The sequence below is a fragment of the Struthio camelus genome, chromosome 23 (assembly GCF_040807025.1).
Source record: "Struthio camelus isolate bStrCam1 chromosome 23, bStrCam1.hap1, whole genome shotgun sequence".
Classification (NCBI taxonomy): domain Eukaryota; kingdom Metazoa; phylum Chordata; class Aves; order Struthioniformes; family Struthionidae; genus Struthio; species Struthio camelus.
Window position 1 is genome coordinate 5,993,042 of NC_090964.1, and position 16,720 is coordinate 6,009,761.

Below are 16,720 nucleotides of genomic sequence, written 5' to 3' on the forward strand. Positions count from 1 at the left end.
CCTGCTCTCCCTCCTCCACCGCCGCTGCTGCGCTCCTGCTCTCCCGCAATTGTTCTCCTCCTTTGTTCTCCCCGCTCCCGGCCGAGGCGCCCCCGGCCCCGCGCGCCGCCCGGCCCCCTCCTTCCACCCGCCGGCCCCGGGCTCCCACCCGCAGCCCTTTTAAGCTCCTCCGTTTCATTTTTGCATTAAACACCGAAGCGGGCTCCCACCCGCAGCCCTTTTAAGCTCCTCCGTTTCATTTTTGCATTAAACACCGAAGCGGGAGAAGCGTAGCGTCCCCGAAGGCATTAAAGAGAGGCTCCGGGCGGATGCAGACGGCCACGGGCGGACCAAACCTGGGGCACGGCTTTGAAGTTTTCAACCGGCTTTCTCATGCTCCCGCCGCCGGCCGGGGCGGAGATGCAGCACCCGCGGCAAAGCCGGCCCGCTCCCAGCCGGCGGCCGGCTGAGAAGGACAACAGCGAGCAGCTCGCAACGTTTCCAACATTGCAATATTTAAAAAAAAAAGAAAAAAAAAAAAAAAAGAGCTGGGCAAGACAAAAGATTTTCTTTAGCGGGGAAAAGCATACGCAGAAAGCAGCAGGTTTAAGTATCTGCCTGCTAAAAGAAATCATCGTGTTTACAATCAAGTGAGATTAACCCTGCTTTCTGGACACGGTACTGATCTTGGGTACACAATTTAGCACCTTATTGACACACATTTTGCAAGTTAGATCTACCAGCAACCCTCATTCAAGCGTGCATGTTTGTGCGCACACATCCACACGCAGCAATACAAAGGCAGTGTTAATAACTGTATGCTTTTTTGGAGAAGCTCTGGTCGTTTTTCCCTTTTTTACATTTAAATCCCTGTTGTGCAATTGCCTCGTGCGCAGCTGAAGCCTTATTTAGCCCAGGACTATTTCATCCCACTGAAAGATCTTGCAGGCTCCTGGGGACTCGGTGTGGCTGGGTATTTATCAAGTCCCAAACACACCCAAAAAATTAAGAATAAACCTTATTAGCATCAGTATTTTAGAGTCAAAACCTATTGGTCTCGTCCAGGTCATACAGTTAAGGCACCAGAAGACAGAATTGAGAATCGCAGCCAAAACTGTGCTGCAAAAGGGCTCTGCACGTCACCGTCCTAATACCAGACAAGCGACCTATTCTTTTCAACGTGTTGCTGACAGCACAACCGACAAAACAATATTGCCGAAATCCACATTCACGCCGCACAAGAGAATAAAATGCCACACAAATCCTCTTTTCTGCAAGCTCTGTTCAGATCATTGTTAGGGCTAAAACTGCAACGAGGAGACCTTGCAAATGAAGCCGGGGTGAAAAACCGGAGAGAGCAAAAAGCAACCGTGATCTCACCCGCTCTCCATCAGACAGATGGCTCAGGCAAAACTAGCTTTTTGCCCCACGTTCTTAAACCACATCCTTTCGGTGGTCATTGCAGGCCATCGCTTCAGGGTTTTTTGAAGGTAAACAAGCTGATGGTCACCTGTTCCTGGTTAGTCCTTCAGTGAGATAAAAATAATCATGCAAACTGGGTCTGGCTGAGGGTTCATCTGGCTGCTGAGACACTTCCTCACCGATGTACGCTGTTTTAACAGGCCAGCGGAGAAAAAAGAGGAGGAGAAAAAAGAGCCACGTTAGCTCTAGAAAGCAGGCTGGTTTTTGCAACCCTCACGGTGGCGAGAAGTACCTCCTGGCTGACTTAACCAAGAGGAACAGAAGCCAACTGAGACTCCAGGTTTCCCCAGCGTGCTGTTATTTAGGAGCTGCAGCTCCAGTGCGTAGCCTAGAACAGGAACGGGCTTGGTTTAGCTGCTCAAACTAAAGAGGTTGCAGAAAGCAGAAAATCGTTTAGGAGCGAACAAAAACATCCCCACGAGGAACGTTACAGTATAGCAAGGGAGGTCTGACTTACCGCATGGCGCGGCCTCTTCAGCGCCCAAGAGGAAGCACGCCAAGCGCCTGCCCTTCGCGCAGAAAGGCACCGAGCGCTTGGGCTGACCGTTTCTCTTTCACTGCGTTTGCTTTTAAGCGCGTGCACCGCGTTTAGCCACGTTTAGGCGGCGCGCACAACTGCTATGTCAGAAACACAGGGTTTACCGTTCCGCAGGCGCTTCACCTGCCGATGCCACCTTTCCAGGACTGTTCGTTAACCGCGTTCCTAAGCTGCCATCCAATTACCGCTCCCAATTACTCAGCGCTCAGGTGCTCACATTAATCACAGATGCGGTCCCCTGCGTGCGGCATTGCCGGCTGCTGCGCGCAGCCCCCAGGACGCTGATCGCAGCCCCCAGGACCAGCCCCTCTCTTAAAAAAAAAAAAAAAGAAAAGAAAGAAAAGAAGAAACAGAGCTTCACACTCTTGGTGGCAAACTAGCAAAAAGCTTTTCAAGCGAGGGGACTTCGCCCAGGCTACAGGCATTTAACAGGCAACATCAAGGCCACGTTGAGCCAAATCAAGTTTGGTGAAAGAGCAGATGAACAACAGGTCCTAATACCTTCAGCGCAGCTCCCAAAAGCCTATCAAGCCCCACGTATCCACAGCATTAAACGTCCATTTTCCGCTCCGGGGCTCAGCGCCGGTGCAGCACTGGGGCATGACCTGCTGAAAATCCCTGGGACACGGGGCGCCCGTTGCCCTTAGCCGACAGCGCGTTTAAAAACTCACGCGAGATTTCTGGGTCACCTTCCAGCAGGACAGCGAAACGGAGCTTATTCCGCCGTTAATAGAGGCAAGCGGCTCGGGGGGAAGCTGATGAAACGATTCCCCGTGGCGGAGCCCGAGCAATCAGAGACGACAGCACAGCCTTCAGAAAACGGCACGGCACTTCCTCGTACAGCTTACGCCGCCTTCGTGAAAACGCTGACGGCTGCAAGCACTAATGCAAGAAGTTATTTTGCAACTTACATTACTCAAATATAATACGCGTCCAGAAGTAAGACATTCCTCTGTAGCATTTTGAGAAAAAGAAATGTTTTAAAGCCACATGCCATAAGATGCCGTAAACTTTGCTCTCTTTTGGTTTTCTTTTGTGTTTCTACAAGCAGGCACCCATCGCGCAGACCAACACTGGTGCAGCGTCACTCCCGAAACAGTTACAAGCCAAAGCAAAATGCCACTTGACCACATCTATCTGCTCATTTTTTATTCAATATCAGACTTTTTTCAAAATATACGTTCCACTTGTTTTGGTGCAGTGCGCTTTCAAAGCGTTTTACAAACAGCACTGCAAAATTCATTCTCACCGATGTCAGGGTAGGTCTGTGCCAGCCTTCTGTTACAGATGGGAGGAAACAACAACAACAAAAAAGCCATTAAAAGAGCTTACAGGTACCAACATGAAGAAATCCAGATCTTTGGGTATGTTGCAGTTAACCCTTAATTTTATGCTGGTGTAAGGGCTAAGGATATCCCAGCTTGTTTTCAAGAAAATTGTGCCTGAGCTCTAGTGAGTCCTTCCCACACATCTTTGACTTGTAGCATCCAAAGGGATCTCAAACTTGGAAACCCGCATGCACCAGCACAAGGCTCGAGCTCACTTCAGGTAGGCGAAGGGGAGGAACCAGTCAGTCAAACTGAGCTCTGCAAACACGAGGCTTTTTGCACTACCTGATGGTGACAGTCTGCTGGAGGATTCTCACTTCCAGGATACCCAAAACGGAGCCTGCGCAACAGTTTCACGTGCTGCCGCCAGGAAACCAGGCAAAAACACAGTAAATGGGTGGGCAAGCAATGCGACGATCGAGGAGAGTGATTCACCCGGGAGAGCACGCTGCATGGTCTCCAGGCGGTCTCTCCTCCGGAGAGGAGGAACGGCGCGACTGCTGGCCGTAACTGGACACGGGATGTTCAGAGGACGTCTGACTTCACAGCACGTGCTCAGCCACGCTGCATGCAGCTGCAGTCTAAAGAGCAGTCGGCTGCATTTGCGCACTGCTTTCACAAACCCCAACGCTGCGGCCCCATTAGGAAAGCTCTGATGATGTTTTCCAAGCGAAGGACTACAGAGAGGCTGGCGCTTTGCGCCATTTGTTCTTTGTTTTAAAGGAACGTCTCAAAATATTTCCCCAGGGAGTGCTTCTGCTGAAGTGGCTTAGGGCGTTCATCACAGGCAAAAAATCAGCAGACCCTTGAGGTACACAAGAGCAACCTGCCCACAAACCTTGTGTTTCGGAGAGCAACCCTCCCAAGCTGTTTTTCTAGCGGTAAAGGTAAAGTGTTACAAAAGAGATAATCAATCAAACTTTAGTTTCAGTATAAGTAATCACTACTTGTTTTTCCCAGAGTCAGAAGTTTCAGAAGGTTAAACCCTTTCCAAAGCAAGCGCCAGTCAGGCAGGAGAACAGATACAAAGCTGTAGGTGTTTAGGCTGATTTTACAGTTAAAACATCAAAAGGCTACAGTCGTTTCTTTACAGTCGTGTTTTCTATTTAAAAGACTGAAGAGCACGTTAAGATCTGTGTTATACCGTACAGCTAAACCAGAGCTAAGGCTTTTTTTGCATCTTCTATTACACGAGCAATTTACAACCGTTTGTGATACATCACAAGAAGGAGTTAACGCACAACTCCTTCCACCAAAAGTGTTAGTCCAGTACCAACAACGCCAACCATTTAATCAGGCTTGCACCTCTCCAAGTATCTGCTTATCTCGGTACAGATGTTACAACCTACTGAACTTCTGAGGTTTTCATCTCCCAGGCGCGAGGTGTGCTCACGTGCCTCCGTGCATCTAGTGCTACCTCTCCATTCCCAACACTTCACGCAGCTTCGTGATGGACGCGATCTCCGACAGGGACGCAGCCATGTGAGTTCAGCCTCAACTAGCGAGCAAAAGTTTAATCCCACTGCATTTGTATTACCAGATTGCCTGCTTTTCCCGCGATTAGCACTGCAGGGTCAAACCCGGCCTGAACAACCCGGTCAGGGTAACTACTGGACAACGCTCTTGCTCGGCAGTCCAACGCAATCAGAGAAGAAATAAAGCTGCAAGAAAAGCATTGCAGTGAAATACCGAATTTCATTTTAAGTGCAAGTCTCCTTGCTCTGCTGAAGTCATCCCTCCTGTTCATTACGGAGGTGTATTTCTGCCTCTTGAAGCACGCGGTCACGGGACTACACTAACAGATTCAGTTCTCCCAAGCTGCCCCTCTCTATTCATCACAGGGTGGGAACGCTTTTTTAATAGGCTAAATCTTTACAAAAGGAGTGCTGCCACTTGTCATCATCGGGTCAGACGCAGTGAGTCAATAATCATTTTTAAATAAGCTACAGAGCCGCAGCTGCAGAACATGAAGTCAACAGCACAGCGCCCGGCGCTCCTTGCTCCCCTAACCAGTCTCTAAGATGCCATTCAGCTGGGCGTTTGTAGGTGCAGATAAGGTGCACATCAATGCAATAGAGGAGTATTTTCTGCATCAGTGCCCCAAAACTGAGGGAACGACAGACACGGTGTGCAAGTGGAGCAGGTGGCCCAGAGAGGTTGAGGAGTCTCCTTCCCTGGAGATATTCAAAACCCACCTGGACGCGACCGTGGGCACCGTGCTCTAGAGGACCCTGCTGGAGCAGGCGGGTTGGACTAGATGATCTCCAGAGGTCCCTGCCAACCTTGGCCGTTCTGGGACTGTGTGAAGCGGGGGAAGAAGGCCGTTCCTGGAGGCCAGCGGCAGAAGGGGGCCGGCCAGCCGCTGCGGCTCCCCGGCTCTGCTCGGGGCCGACGCGGCTCCCGCTACCGTTTCTCAGCCAGCGCGGACGGGCTGCTCCGAGCTCATCGGCCAGCTGGGCTTTTTCACCCGTTTCCTGGGCGAGGGAAGGGGAGCGCAGAGACAGGCAGGAGCAAACAGGAGAGAGAGGCACGCGCGTAAACAAAGGAAGCGCTTTGAGACAAGCGTCTAGGTAGACAGGGTGGAAATAACACAAGCGGCAGTTAAAAAAGAGCTGAACGCGAACTCCGCTTCGAAGGCGGCGAAGCAGCATCAGAGGCCGCTGAAGTCGGGCGAACTCCGCACGGAGCCGTTTTCCTACCAGCAGCCCACCCTTCCCGTTGGGATGCAATCGCTCCCGCTGCTCCTCCTCGCTCTCCTCCGTACCCACCCGGCGCCCTTCCTCTGCGACACCAGCTTCTTTTCCAGAAACGCCCACCCAGCGAAGCTGCCGCAAATCAGCGCGCCGGCCACGCGCCTCCTCTTGCCCGCGGGGTTCGAGCGCCCCGCCAGGCCGGCTCGCCCGCCCGTCGCGAGCCGACGACGCCAACCGCGGCTCGTCCCTCCACGAAAGCCCGGAGGTCCTCAAGACTTTTGGACCAGCGCTACGCAAAAGCCAAATAGCCAACAAATCTCTAGCTGGAAAATAATCATTTTCTCCGCGGCTGGACTCCTCCCCAAGCCCCAGACGTTTCTGATTTGTTACCGGCTGAACGTTACTTCAACAGCTGTAACGCACAGCCCACGCTTGTGTTTTATGGTCTCATTAGCTGCGTCGCTGTGTTTATTCACCAGGTCCTTTCCTCGTTGCTTGCTACACATACTCACTCCCAAGTTGGCAGCTGGAGATAAAAGTATTGAAAGGATTTAAAAGGAAGACAGGTTTGGTTTGAGGATTCAGGGACTGGGATTTTTTTGGTCAGATTGCACAGTCGCCTCCGCATCTCTTAAAATTTGCATCTCCCCCCACCGCAAATGCCCTGGGCATCCTCTTCGCCTCTTGCCCTCGCATAAGACGAGGAGTCAGGGATATTTGGATTTGAGGGCCCTCTTGGCATTCGATTCAGGAACCGCAGGGCAGCGAGCGAGGCAGAGGACTGCAGCAAGAGGAGAAACGGCTCCTTGCTAAGGCGGCTGAATTTGGACCTGAATACTAGCCTCTGTCCTTCCATGAGCCAGACCCTGCCCAACGACAAGCGAGTCTTCAAGCTCTCCAGGAACGGTGGCTATCTGCGTGCTTCTCGTCTCCCGAGCGCCTGGCGGAGGCAGGGCGTGCAGCTGGCAGAGGCAGAAAGCCGGGCTCCAACAGAAAACGTCCCGTCGTGCTCTGCAGCCAAGAGAGGAGAACGACCCGCAAACCCTCCCCTCTGCAACGGTCGTGCTATTACCTTTCCCTGCACATCCACCCCTGCCTGTAACACCATCTCCCAAGCGGACTGCGAAGATCCGCTCACGGCTTTCACGCGTCTGCACCGAGGCATCGCAGAGGAAGCCGGGCAGGAATTATTAACTTGTTTGCAGAGCAGAGTTTGAATAGCGGGAAATAAAGAAGGCCTGGGGCCCCCTAAGCAACGGGACAGGACCTGTCTCTCTAAACAGGCAGCTTTCTCTTATATTCGGCCATATATAAGCCCCATGGGAAAAACCCCATACGCAAGCATGCAACCGAGAGCGTGTTGGCATGCGCTTGCACAAAAAGACAGGCAAGACAAGACCCAAGGAGCTGCACCCCGCACCATCTTCGACTTTCAAGTGTTTGACTTTGCAATTCTACCATAAAGCTGTACGAGCAGCTTCGTTATTTATTTGACTAAAAGCTTTTAATTATCTCTCTCACACACGCGCATTACGTGGGGTGGGGAAGGGGGGGAAATAATCAGCCTAGAACCGGTGACCTGCGAGTTCAAAAGAATTGTGTTTTTTCATAGAAATTGCTAACTAGCCTGCATCTTCCCGTGTGGCCTTCAAGCCCTGCCTCAAACTGCAGGGTCTCTTCCATCCACACCGCGTTTCGGTGTGCTTGTAATTCAGGCTAACCCCATCCCTGCAAGAAAGACCCTGCTCTGGGCAAGGAGAAGACTCCTGCAGGAGGTCCACGCGCCGGGCTGCAGGTCTCCTGGCATTGCTGTGGAGAACATTATTGCACGGTTCGAAGCTGCCGGAAAGCTCACCTGACACATGGCGCTCACCCTCGACAACAGATGGAAGCAACCACTCTCCAAAAACACACCCGCAGGAGGGAAGCACACAACATTAGGGCCATGGCCACACCACGGCAAGCCACCAGCCCAACGCCACTGAACTCTCCCACTGCCAGAAGCACAGTGCAAGCAGCGCTCGCAGGAGCTGCTTTTCGGCCAACGTTTTCCAGGCTTCTGTACCAAGACCAGGGAGAAGGAGAAAACGCGATCCCCTCCAAAAGCACCAGAGCTAGAATATTGTGCAAATTTAGGAGAATGGAAATTATAAAACCATGCTATACGCGCTTGGTCGGAGTCCAACAACTAAAGCAAGTGTACGCTGGCATTTGCAAAAAAAGCCCGACTCTGAATCCCAGCAGAGTCCTGGATGAGTGTGCCATGGAAGAGCACAATTGCTTAAAAAGCACACCCAAAGCCCACGCAATTCTCCTCTCTGCAGAACTGCCTCATTTAAAAAAAAAAAAGAGACAGACAGATCATCTGCGCAGAAGAATTAAAAGTATTTGCTTTTATTACAGAATGTCAGTGGCGTTACACAAGCAAAAATTCACATAAACAGAAAACAAGCGTAAACAACTGCCTGAACGTAAAGAAACTAATAATATTAATCTGGATTAACCACAAGCCATGCACATTCCTACCTAATCCATCTGATGGGCAAAGATAAATCCCGGCTATGCCGCATCCTACAGCTCTTTGCAACGTAAGGAACCACGCTACTGCTCAAAACGGCTAACAGATGAGAAGTATACGGTGAAATCTTTACGTATAGCTGCCCGCTTAATCTACGCGAGATTAAAGCAAAAGCCAAGTACCCGGAAAGCAGAACAAGCATTGCAAAAGACCCCAAAGCCCAGGGTGCGTTTCCACGTGCGACGTAAGAGCTTCACATAAAGCCTCCCCGGAGAGAGGGGTAACAGCAGCAGCACCAAGAGCCGAATTTGAACAATCTCACTATCTGGCATTTCTTAATACCCCAGAAAAGCTAAGCTGCACCGGCATGATCGGAGGTTTGTAAGAAGCCAGTGAACCGGCAGCAAAGTTGAAAAGCATGAAACAACATCTCTAACAGGAAACTGTCTCCATCTTTAGAGCTGCTGCAGGCCCCTCACATGTTATCTTATTGAAACTACTCCCCCTAATTACCTCTGATTAATCACTGCTCATTACCGAATTTACCAGCAATTTCAGCAAGCAGAGCAAGTCCAAACCTAGCAGAGTGCACAAATATATCACCGCCCGATCGGGAGACCTGGGCAAGACGTTTCATGGGCACATAGATGGGCGGGGAAGGCGTTTTCTTGCCTCCCAGCTTTGGCTGGGTTTGGCTACCCCAGGAGATCCCCCAGTGTGAGCACCTGAAAAGGGCCCGGAGCTCCTCTACCCATCCACCACTGACACACCAGCTCCAGCAGCACCAACTTTTGAGCCTTTTCCAAGAAATGGATGTAACAGAGCAATAAGAGGCTGAAGAGCAACCTGCTTTGCAGCAAAACAGATACCAGGTATCTGCGCTCGCAGCCCCCGCGAGGAAGAGGCTCTCATCCAACACCTCACATCGGCGAGCGCATCCAGGAAAGGTGTTTGACGAGAAACCCCCGAAGAGCTGCTGTGGGACCTGCCGCCAACACCTCCGTCCAACCACCAGAGAGGACGAAGAGTCGGAGCATCTGGTACCGGATTCACCGCAACACTGAAAATCCACAATTTTGCAAAAACCTCCGTGCAGAACCACTACCCTCCACCAGTGACAACTCCGTACGCAAAGTTTTATTGCAACCCGTCAGGTGCCACGTTCCTGGCATCCGAACGTGCCTGTCAGCATATCCAAGCCCGGAGAGCGCGCAGACGTCCTGCAGCATGAAGCCTTTAAGCTACTACGGCACAGCGATCCTTTGATCGCTAATGAATGAATTTGTTAACGTGGCTGCCTACTAGAAAAGCAACGCATCTACAAGGCTACTGCCCATACATTTCAATGTTTGCTCACCGAGCGGTAAAAAGAGCCTCAGAATAGATGTTTGACTGCTTTGCAAAAAAAATCAGATGCCGTCGGCTGCAAGCATCGCAGCCGCTCGTGCAAAGCGCACGGCGCGCTGGCAAGCGCTGCGCTGTAGACCGGAGCTATGGATTTGCAGTATAATTGTCCAAAGCGTTTTTACACTTCAGGAACGTATAACGTTTTGAAGCAGGTGAGAAGACTTCTGCCTCCCCTCACTCAAAGTCAAAAGGGCTCAGGAGAGAGACTGCTGCTACCAAATCTCATGCTCTGCTCCTGATAAGGTTTTTTCTTTTTTTAATTGCAATAGCAAGATCAGATTAAAACACTGGTTATTCCTGTTTTTCTAATCTAGAATGATGCAGGAAACAATTAAAATTAATGTATTTACCTCGGGGGGGGAAAAAATCCTACTTCTCTCTGCTTCCTAAGACTCTCAAATTTAGTTTTAAAGCTACAGAGCGCTGTGTTTATCCTGATATTTACCTTCTGTAGCAGATTATCTTTGGCCATGAGAATCCTAGAAAATCCCAGCCTTGTCTACTAAGGAAGGTTTGCCATGTCAGCAGAGACACGCAAGGGCACCGCCGCCTTTTAAAGCACGCAAAACGCTCCAAATTATCGCGGAAACGTAACTGAAGATGTCGGAGGTTGGCGCAACCTGTGTGCGATGTCTAAAAATACACCCCAAGCGCACGAGCAGCACCTCTGCCCGGCACGCAGCGCGAACAGCCCTCAGCTGCAACCACAACGTTGCAGAGAAACCCTCGGGCGAATTCACAATACAGCTGTGCCAGATGTTGGGGGGGGGGAACCCACTATTGCTGCGCCTCCCTAAAACACCGTTTCCGAGGATGTCGCGCAGAAAAGAGCAGCTCCCCAGCCAGCTCCCCCGCAAGGCAGCTAGCGCCGAGAGGAACTACGCTCCCGCGGCATCTCCAAAACGTTCCCAGGAACGCTACCCGCCGATCCCATCAACGTACGGACCTGCCCTCCTCCCCGGGGATCTTACAAGGATTGTTTTGCACGTTCGGCGAGTCAGCTGCGGAAGAGGAGTCATCAGGCAGGAGACCCACCGCTCCAGAGCTAAGTAACCTGCCCGATCCAAAACCTGGCACGTGTGCAAAGCCTTCGAATGCTAAAAATAAAGCATGACACAAAACTGGGTTTGCGCTGTTATTCAGCGAGACGACTTGGCCTCTCTTTGCCGCGCTCTGTGCTTCCACTGATATTGTAAGTGAATTAAATTATAACTTAATTATGATTTCTAGCATGACACCTGCCCCAGGATTCGGACGGCCTCTGAGACGTTTTCTGTTTGCAGCAAACAGAAAGAAGAAGAAGGTGGCTGAATAAACATTGATCCACCCCGAGGCGGGCGGGCTGCCGACCCCTCGCCGGCGATAATCCCCCAAACTGCGCAAAGAGCCCTGGGGGCACAAGAGGGAAACACTGAATTGCAGCAGCAATCGGGACCTTACAGATGCAGCACTTGCAGAAGGGCTCGATATCGTAACTCATTCCTGGCGCTCTGAAGTCCGTCAGAAGCATCGCCGGAGGAGAAAAATAGACTTTGGGGGAACATGCTTTTAAGTGTTGCTTTCCAGTGAACCGGAGCATCTCTCCATCTAAAACTGGGAGCGAAGTGGGATGTACAGCAGGGAAAGGGCCTTAACGCCGCTGGTGCCAGACCAGGGAGCCCCACGCTCACCCCACGGGCGAGCAGGGCCCCGGGGGACCCAGGGCGCCCCGACACCTGCCCCAGCACCCCGCTGCTTTGCGGAGCAGCTCTGCGCACCCGGAGCTGCAGCCGAAGCTCTTTGCTGCCAGCACGGCCCTGCCAGGTCACCTTCCTCCTCCTCCGACACAACAGACCTGGGCGCCCACTGCGCCAGCAGCACAGGGGTGCTGAGCACCAGCTCGCCCATGGCGTCCCCCCCACCCCGCCCCCTTCTTCTCCCACCGTTTCTTGCCCCACACAGAACCCGGCTCTGGCGGAGCTGGCGCCTTTGGGCTCGCGACTCTCTGTGACACATGCATCGCCGTGGAGAGCTCACACGCGCCGAGCATGCACGGGTGCATCGTGCTTACACCCCGTGCACACGCACAGAGGCCACGCGCACACGCACCCCATGTCCCTCAGATGCACCAAGCACGCACAGGGTGCCTGCACATGCACTGTGCACGCCCAAACCACGCACGCATGCACACTCCAACCCCACGCCTGCGCCGCCCGGCACACGCAGACCGTGCGCGCACAGATGCACGTTGCACCGAGACGGTAAGCACACGCAGCTACAAGGCGCACACCCACCGCGCACGCACAGCATGCATGCACCCGCACACCGTGCATGCACGCACACCCACAGCGCACGCACAGCAGGCACGCATCCACACACCGTGCATGCACGCACACCCACGCGCACGCACAGCAGGCACACATCCACACACCGTGCGTGCATGCACAGCATGCATGCACCCGCGCACCGTGCATGCACGGATACACCGCGCGCGCGCGCGCACAGCAGGCATGCATGCACGCACACCCACGGCGCACGCACAACATCCATGCACACGCACAGCGTGCACGCACAAACGCACGCGCGCGCGCACACACACGCACCACGCACGCACCGGGCGCGGGCACACACACATACACACACGCACCTGCGCGCACAGCCGCGCTCCCGCGCGCACTTACCCGCGCGCCGCCGCCTCCGCGCAGCGGGCCGGGCCGCGCAGCCGCCGCTGCGGGCGCGGGTGCCGCCGCGTCGGGCCGGTCCGGGCCGGTCCCTCCGCGCCGGGTCGCACCGCGCCGGGCGCCGCCGCTCGCCGGCCCTGGCGCTCTGCCCCCCGCGCCGCGCGGCGGCCGCGCACCCCCGCCGGCCCCGCCCCCACCCACAACACTGTAGTAAGTTCCCATTGGCCGAGCGCGGGGGGCGGGGCGCACCGGCCGCCCCGCCATTGGCGGAGGGGAAGCGCGGCTCGCGGAGGAGGTTGGTGGGGGGGGGGAAGGGAGAGAGAGGAGGAGCGGGAGCGCGCGCGTGCCCCCCTCCCCCTCCCGCTCCCTCAGGGCCGGGGCGCCGCGTCCGCCGAGCCGCGGGGCCGTGAGGGGAACCGGGCGCGGCGCCGCCGCCGGCCCCCGCTTCTCTCGACCCGACCGAAAAAACCACCCGCCTCCCCCCCCCCCCGCCTGTGGGGGAGGCTGAAATGACAGGATTACCGCCGGCCCTCCCTGCCGGCCTCCCCCGGCGCTAAGCGGATAGAGACGGGGGGGGGGGGTCGGTATTCTCCTTCTGGGAGACGCGAAGCGATACAAGAGGGACAAAACACGGCTTTATCTCCGCGTAGCTCCTGAATGGGAACAGGCGGCTTTCTCTTCAGTGACCTAGATTTTAAATACATCTTGCTGTCTTACCGGGAAAGTTGTGGCACAACAGCTCAGAAGGCAGTTGTTGTCTGTCGCTGCGTCCACAAGGTTTGGGGTGGTTTTGGTTTTTTGGAGTTCTTTTTTTTTTTTTTTCCTTTTCATTCTTCAACGTAAGGCCATTGAGAACCAGATAGTTAACTGCCTCTATAGATGAGGCTCCAAGCTGATAAAGCCACGCTAGATATAAGAGACAGTAAACGCTTGATAAACAAACAAGAAACCCCACGACCACACCGAACATGGAAAACTGGGAAACGTGCAAAAGCGGGGAGACGTGCAAAAACGGGAGCGCCAACACAACCCTGGAAAGGAGCCTAGCACGCCCATCTCTCTTTGAAAGAAAGCACATAGCAGCATGGACAGGCTTTCTCTCATCTACAACAGAATTATAAAGAGTTATTTTTGTCACGCTAGGGGTGCCCGGTCCTCTCTCCCGTACATGGGGAGCGATACACCCGCCGGCCGGGTGTTGCTGGGTCGCTGCAGCGGTACCGCTTGCCGGCGTGGAAGCCCAACCAGCTCAAATCCCTTTCAAATATCTACATCCCCCCCCACGGAAGATCCACGGCACCAAGGCTTTTCCAATCGCCTCCAGAAGAGAATTAAGCGGTCAGGCACACTTTCTGTTGCAACTGTCCTGCTCCTTTATCAGCAGATATTAATACCCGGGGCTGAAGCACGCCCTGGTTAGGGCTGCTGAGGCCGGAGGCCGAAGTAGGAGGCTAGCAAGAACCGCTCATGCGCCAAGGACACTGGAGCTAGATAGGAGCCCAATAAACTAACCGGTCTAGGAAAATAACACGCTTTGTGCTATTTATCCCAAGACTGCAGGGGCCCTTCTGCATAAGCTTTAGACTCTCGGCTATGCTGAAATACCGAGAGCACAGGGTGCTCTGCAGAGTGGCTCTCCTCCTGTCTCCAGGTAGAGATAGCTTGTGAAAAGCTCCTTATTGGGAGGGTGGAGGGATGTTTTTGTTTTAAATCTGGAGTATCTAGTGGTTTCCTCAGCCTCAGTTCCTGGGCTCAGATGAGCACTTCTTATTCAGACACAGGTTGGGTAATGTCTAGCGGCTGGAAGTCTTTGCTCCCACCCTGGAGACCCTCAGTTCACCTGAAACACACCCCGAAGCTCTCTCTTTACTCCCCACAGCCTTAAATTAACACATTGAGAGTTTGCTTGAATAGTCTAGGCTGTCAACAGGGAGGTCTCAGCAGAAGCTGTTGCATGCTGATCCACTACCATAACTTCTGCCTTTGCTAGCGTTCAGCCAGGGATGGGTTGGTGTGTGAAGGCTGGAAACGGACTGTGTTAGAAGAGAAACGTGAGCCCAAAGGGCTTTAACAAAACCACAGAGCAAACAAGCCACGATTTTTGGATGCTAGGGGTCGGCAACAGCTTCTTGCGATTAAGAAAAAAAAGCAAATGAAACCGCACTGCTTCATTGCAACACGCACACTGACCTACAGCAGATTGCATGTTACATGAGAAAAGACCAGGGCAACCAAAACTTCCATGGAAACAGCGATTTAGCACCGTACAGCACTTCTGGGGCCTCCGATTTCTACCAGCCCAGTCTCCTAAGCAACACGTGCCAATTTGACCACTAACTCACAGGAGGATATAGCTGGGATCAAGGCCCCACTTAAACTGGGTGTTTCCTAACAGCAGCATCAGGCCAAACGTCATCCACCATGCTCAGATCGCCAGAAGGTCCCAACTCCATCTGCCAGCACCTGAATCCAGAGAGCAGCAGCCCTCATATTTTGAGCCCTTATTTCCCAGATGAAGCATTTACCCTACGCACAGGGAGCACTAGTGCAGGCCCACTGTATATGGTGCACACAAGGACACAGGACCCTGTTACCTGTTTGGATCCCAAACTTACACAGCCCCAAACTAACCTCCAAAATCCCATACGAAGTAATGGAAATCTCTTAAATTCTTAACTATAAGAACAGTTTGACCTGTGCCAAGCCAGGATTGCAAATATTTAAAGAGCTCTCCCAGCTACAGCTAGTTTAAGTCACTTTATAGCAGTCAGAGACTCGGAATTATTTCAATAAGTCAGGATTTCTTGGTATTTGGCTGCTGGATATAGGAACAAGGACAGGAATTATATTCATTTTAAGCATGCATTTGTGGACTGCAGTCAGGAGCCTTTTCTTGAAAGCTGAAAGGCCATTTCGCAAGCGCTCAGATCATCAGACCTTGCCTTGGTCAGTGCAAGTCAACTGAGTCACAACGGAGAATGATACAGGAGATGAGGCTTATTAACAGGATAAATATTCACCCTCTGCCTCTGTTTAACGTGTGCAGCTAGCCCTAGGGGTTTAGAAGTCTGCACCCTAGCATCTTAAGAGCATCTAGAGACTAGATTAACTGCTGCTCAGGAAAATTCTTCACATAAAAAATCCTTTGTAAGGTGACCTGATACTCTCGTGGGCCCCCGCAGGATGCACTCCTGGTAGGATTAATGCCCAGTTATAGTTCAGGGTCCCTAATTTACCCCCGTGCCTATGAACACTGTGCATAGAGTGTTACAGACACTTTAATAAACTGCACAAAGCTTCCCTCGCCCTGAGGAGTTTCTCTAAAGGAGGAATTCCCAATCTAAACAAAGGAATTGTGCATCACACACATTGGTGTTCCCTCCCCCAAAGCAAACACAATTTAAGGCAGAGAGAAATACTCCAGATTAATCCCAGTTCTATGAAGACAAAGAAATGAAGAGGATGAACGGAGTGATTTATCCACCACTGCTCTCCGTAAGCTGGCCGTGTATCATACAGCTGTATGCACGCACACAATAGGCATATTCAGTTTACATGCCTCGCTCGCACGCTTTGCTAGCGAGCGACAGTCTCAAGAGCAGCAGCAGCCATTTCACATAAGCAAACAAGGTGGGAGGAGAGCAGGTGGCTTCGTTTTGCCAGCTCCTGGCCCTCTGCCCTTGGCTCCTCATCTGAGATTTACTGTTGCCATCAGCAGCGCTGATTCGGCTGATAGCAGAAGGCCAGGATGAGGTGTAAAGGAAATCTCGCTTTAACTCGGTTTTACTGTGAAACATGATCTACAGCAGAGAGATTTCAGGTAAATGTTTTACCTAGAAGGAAGGGGGGCTTCAGTCAATGCTGAGTTTCTCCAGTGCTCACCCCTCAATTTAGCATGCAAAGTGCTCAGCAGAGCTCACTGCCAGCAAAGTCTGCAGCAGTTCACTCTGACAGGTGCAATTCAGCTCTGCAAACTCAAGAAATTCTTAAGAGGAAATAGAAAAGGCTAAAACATGTGCGCGCACAGTAAAGGCAACCTGAAACATCTACATTCACCTGGCTCTCTATCAAGTATTAACCAGCGAAGATTAAATCAGTTCAGCCCATCATAGCAC

The 16,720-nt window shown here is 52.7% G+C and overlaps 1 protein-coding gene across 16 annotated transcripts in view; it reads right to left on the minus strand.

Annotated features, from left to right (window-relative positions):
* Positions 1-16,720, minus strand: part of EPB41 (erythrocyte membrane protein band 4.1) — a 97,428-nt gene that overhangs the window by 64,263 nt on the left and 16,445 nt on the right. The window contains exon 1 of one of the 16 annotated variants that reach the window (XM_068917773.1): positions 12,606-12,651. The exons of 11 other annotated variants lie outside the window; for them this stretch is intronic. Coding sequence is in view for 2 of the 5 variants with exons in the window: in XM_068917768.1 (XP_068773869.1) it covers positions 1,360-1,370 (11 nt within the window). In the remaining 3 variants the exon portion in view is untranslated. Of the gene's footprint in view, positions 1-1,359; positions 1,500-1,918; positions 2,058-2,500; positions 2,641-2,670; positions 2,830-12,605; positions 12,652-16,720 lie in introns of those variants that run through there. 4 more of the 16 variants (XM_068917770.1, XM_068917771.1, XM_068917769.1 and 1 more) reach the window with 4 other exon arrangements.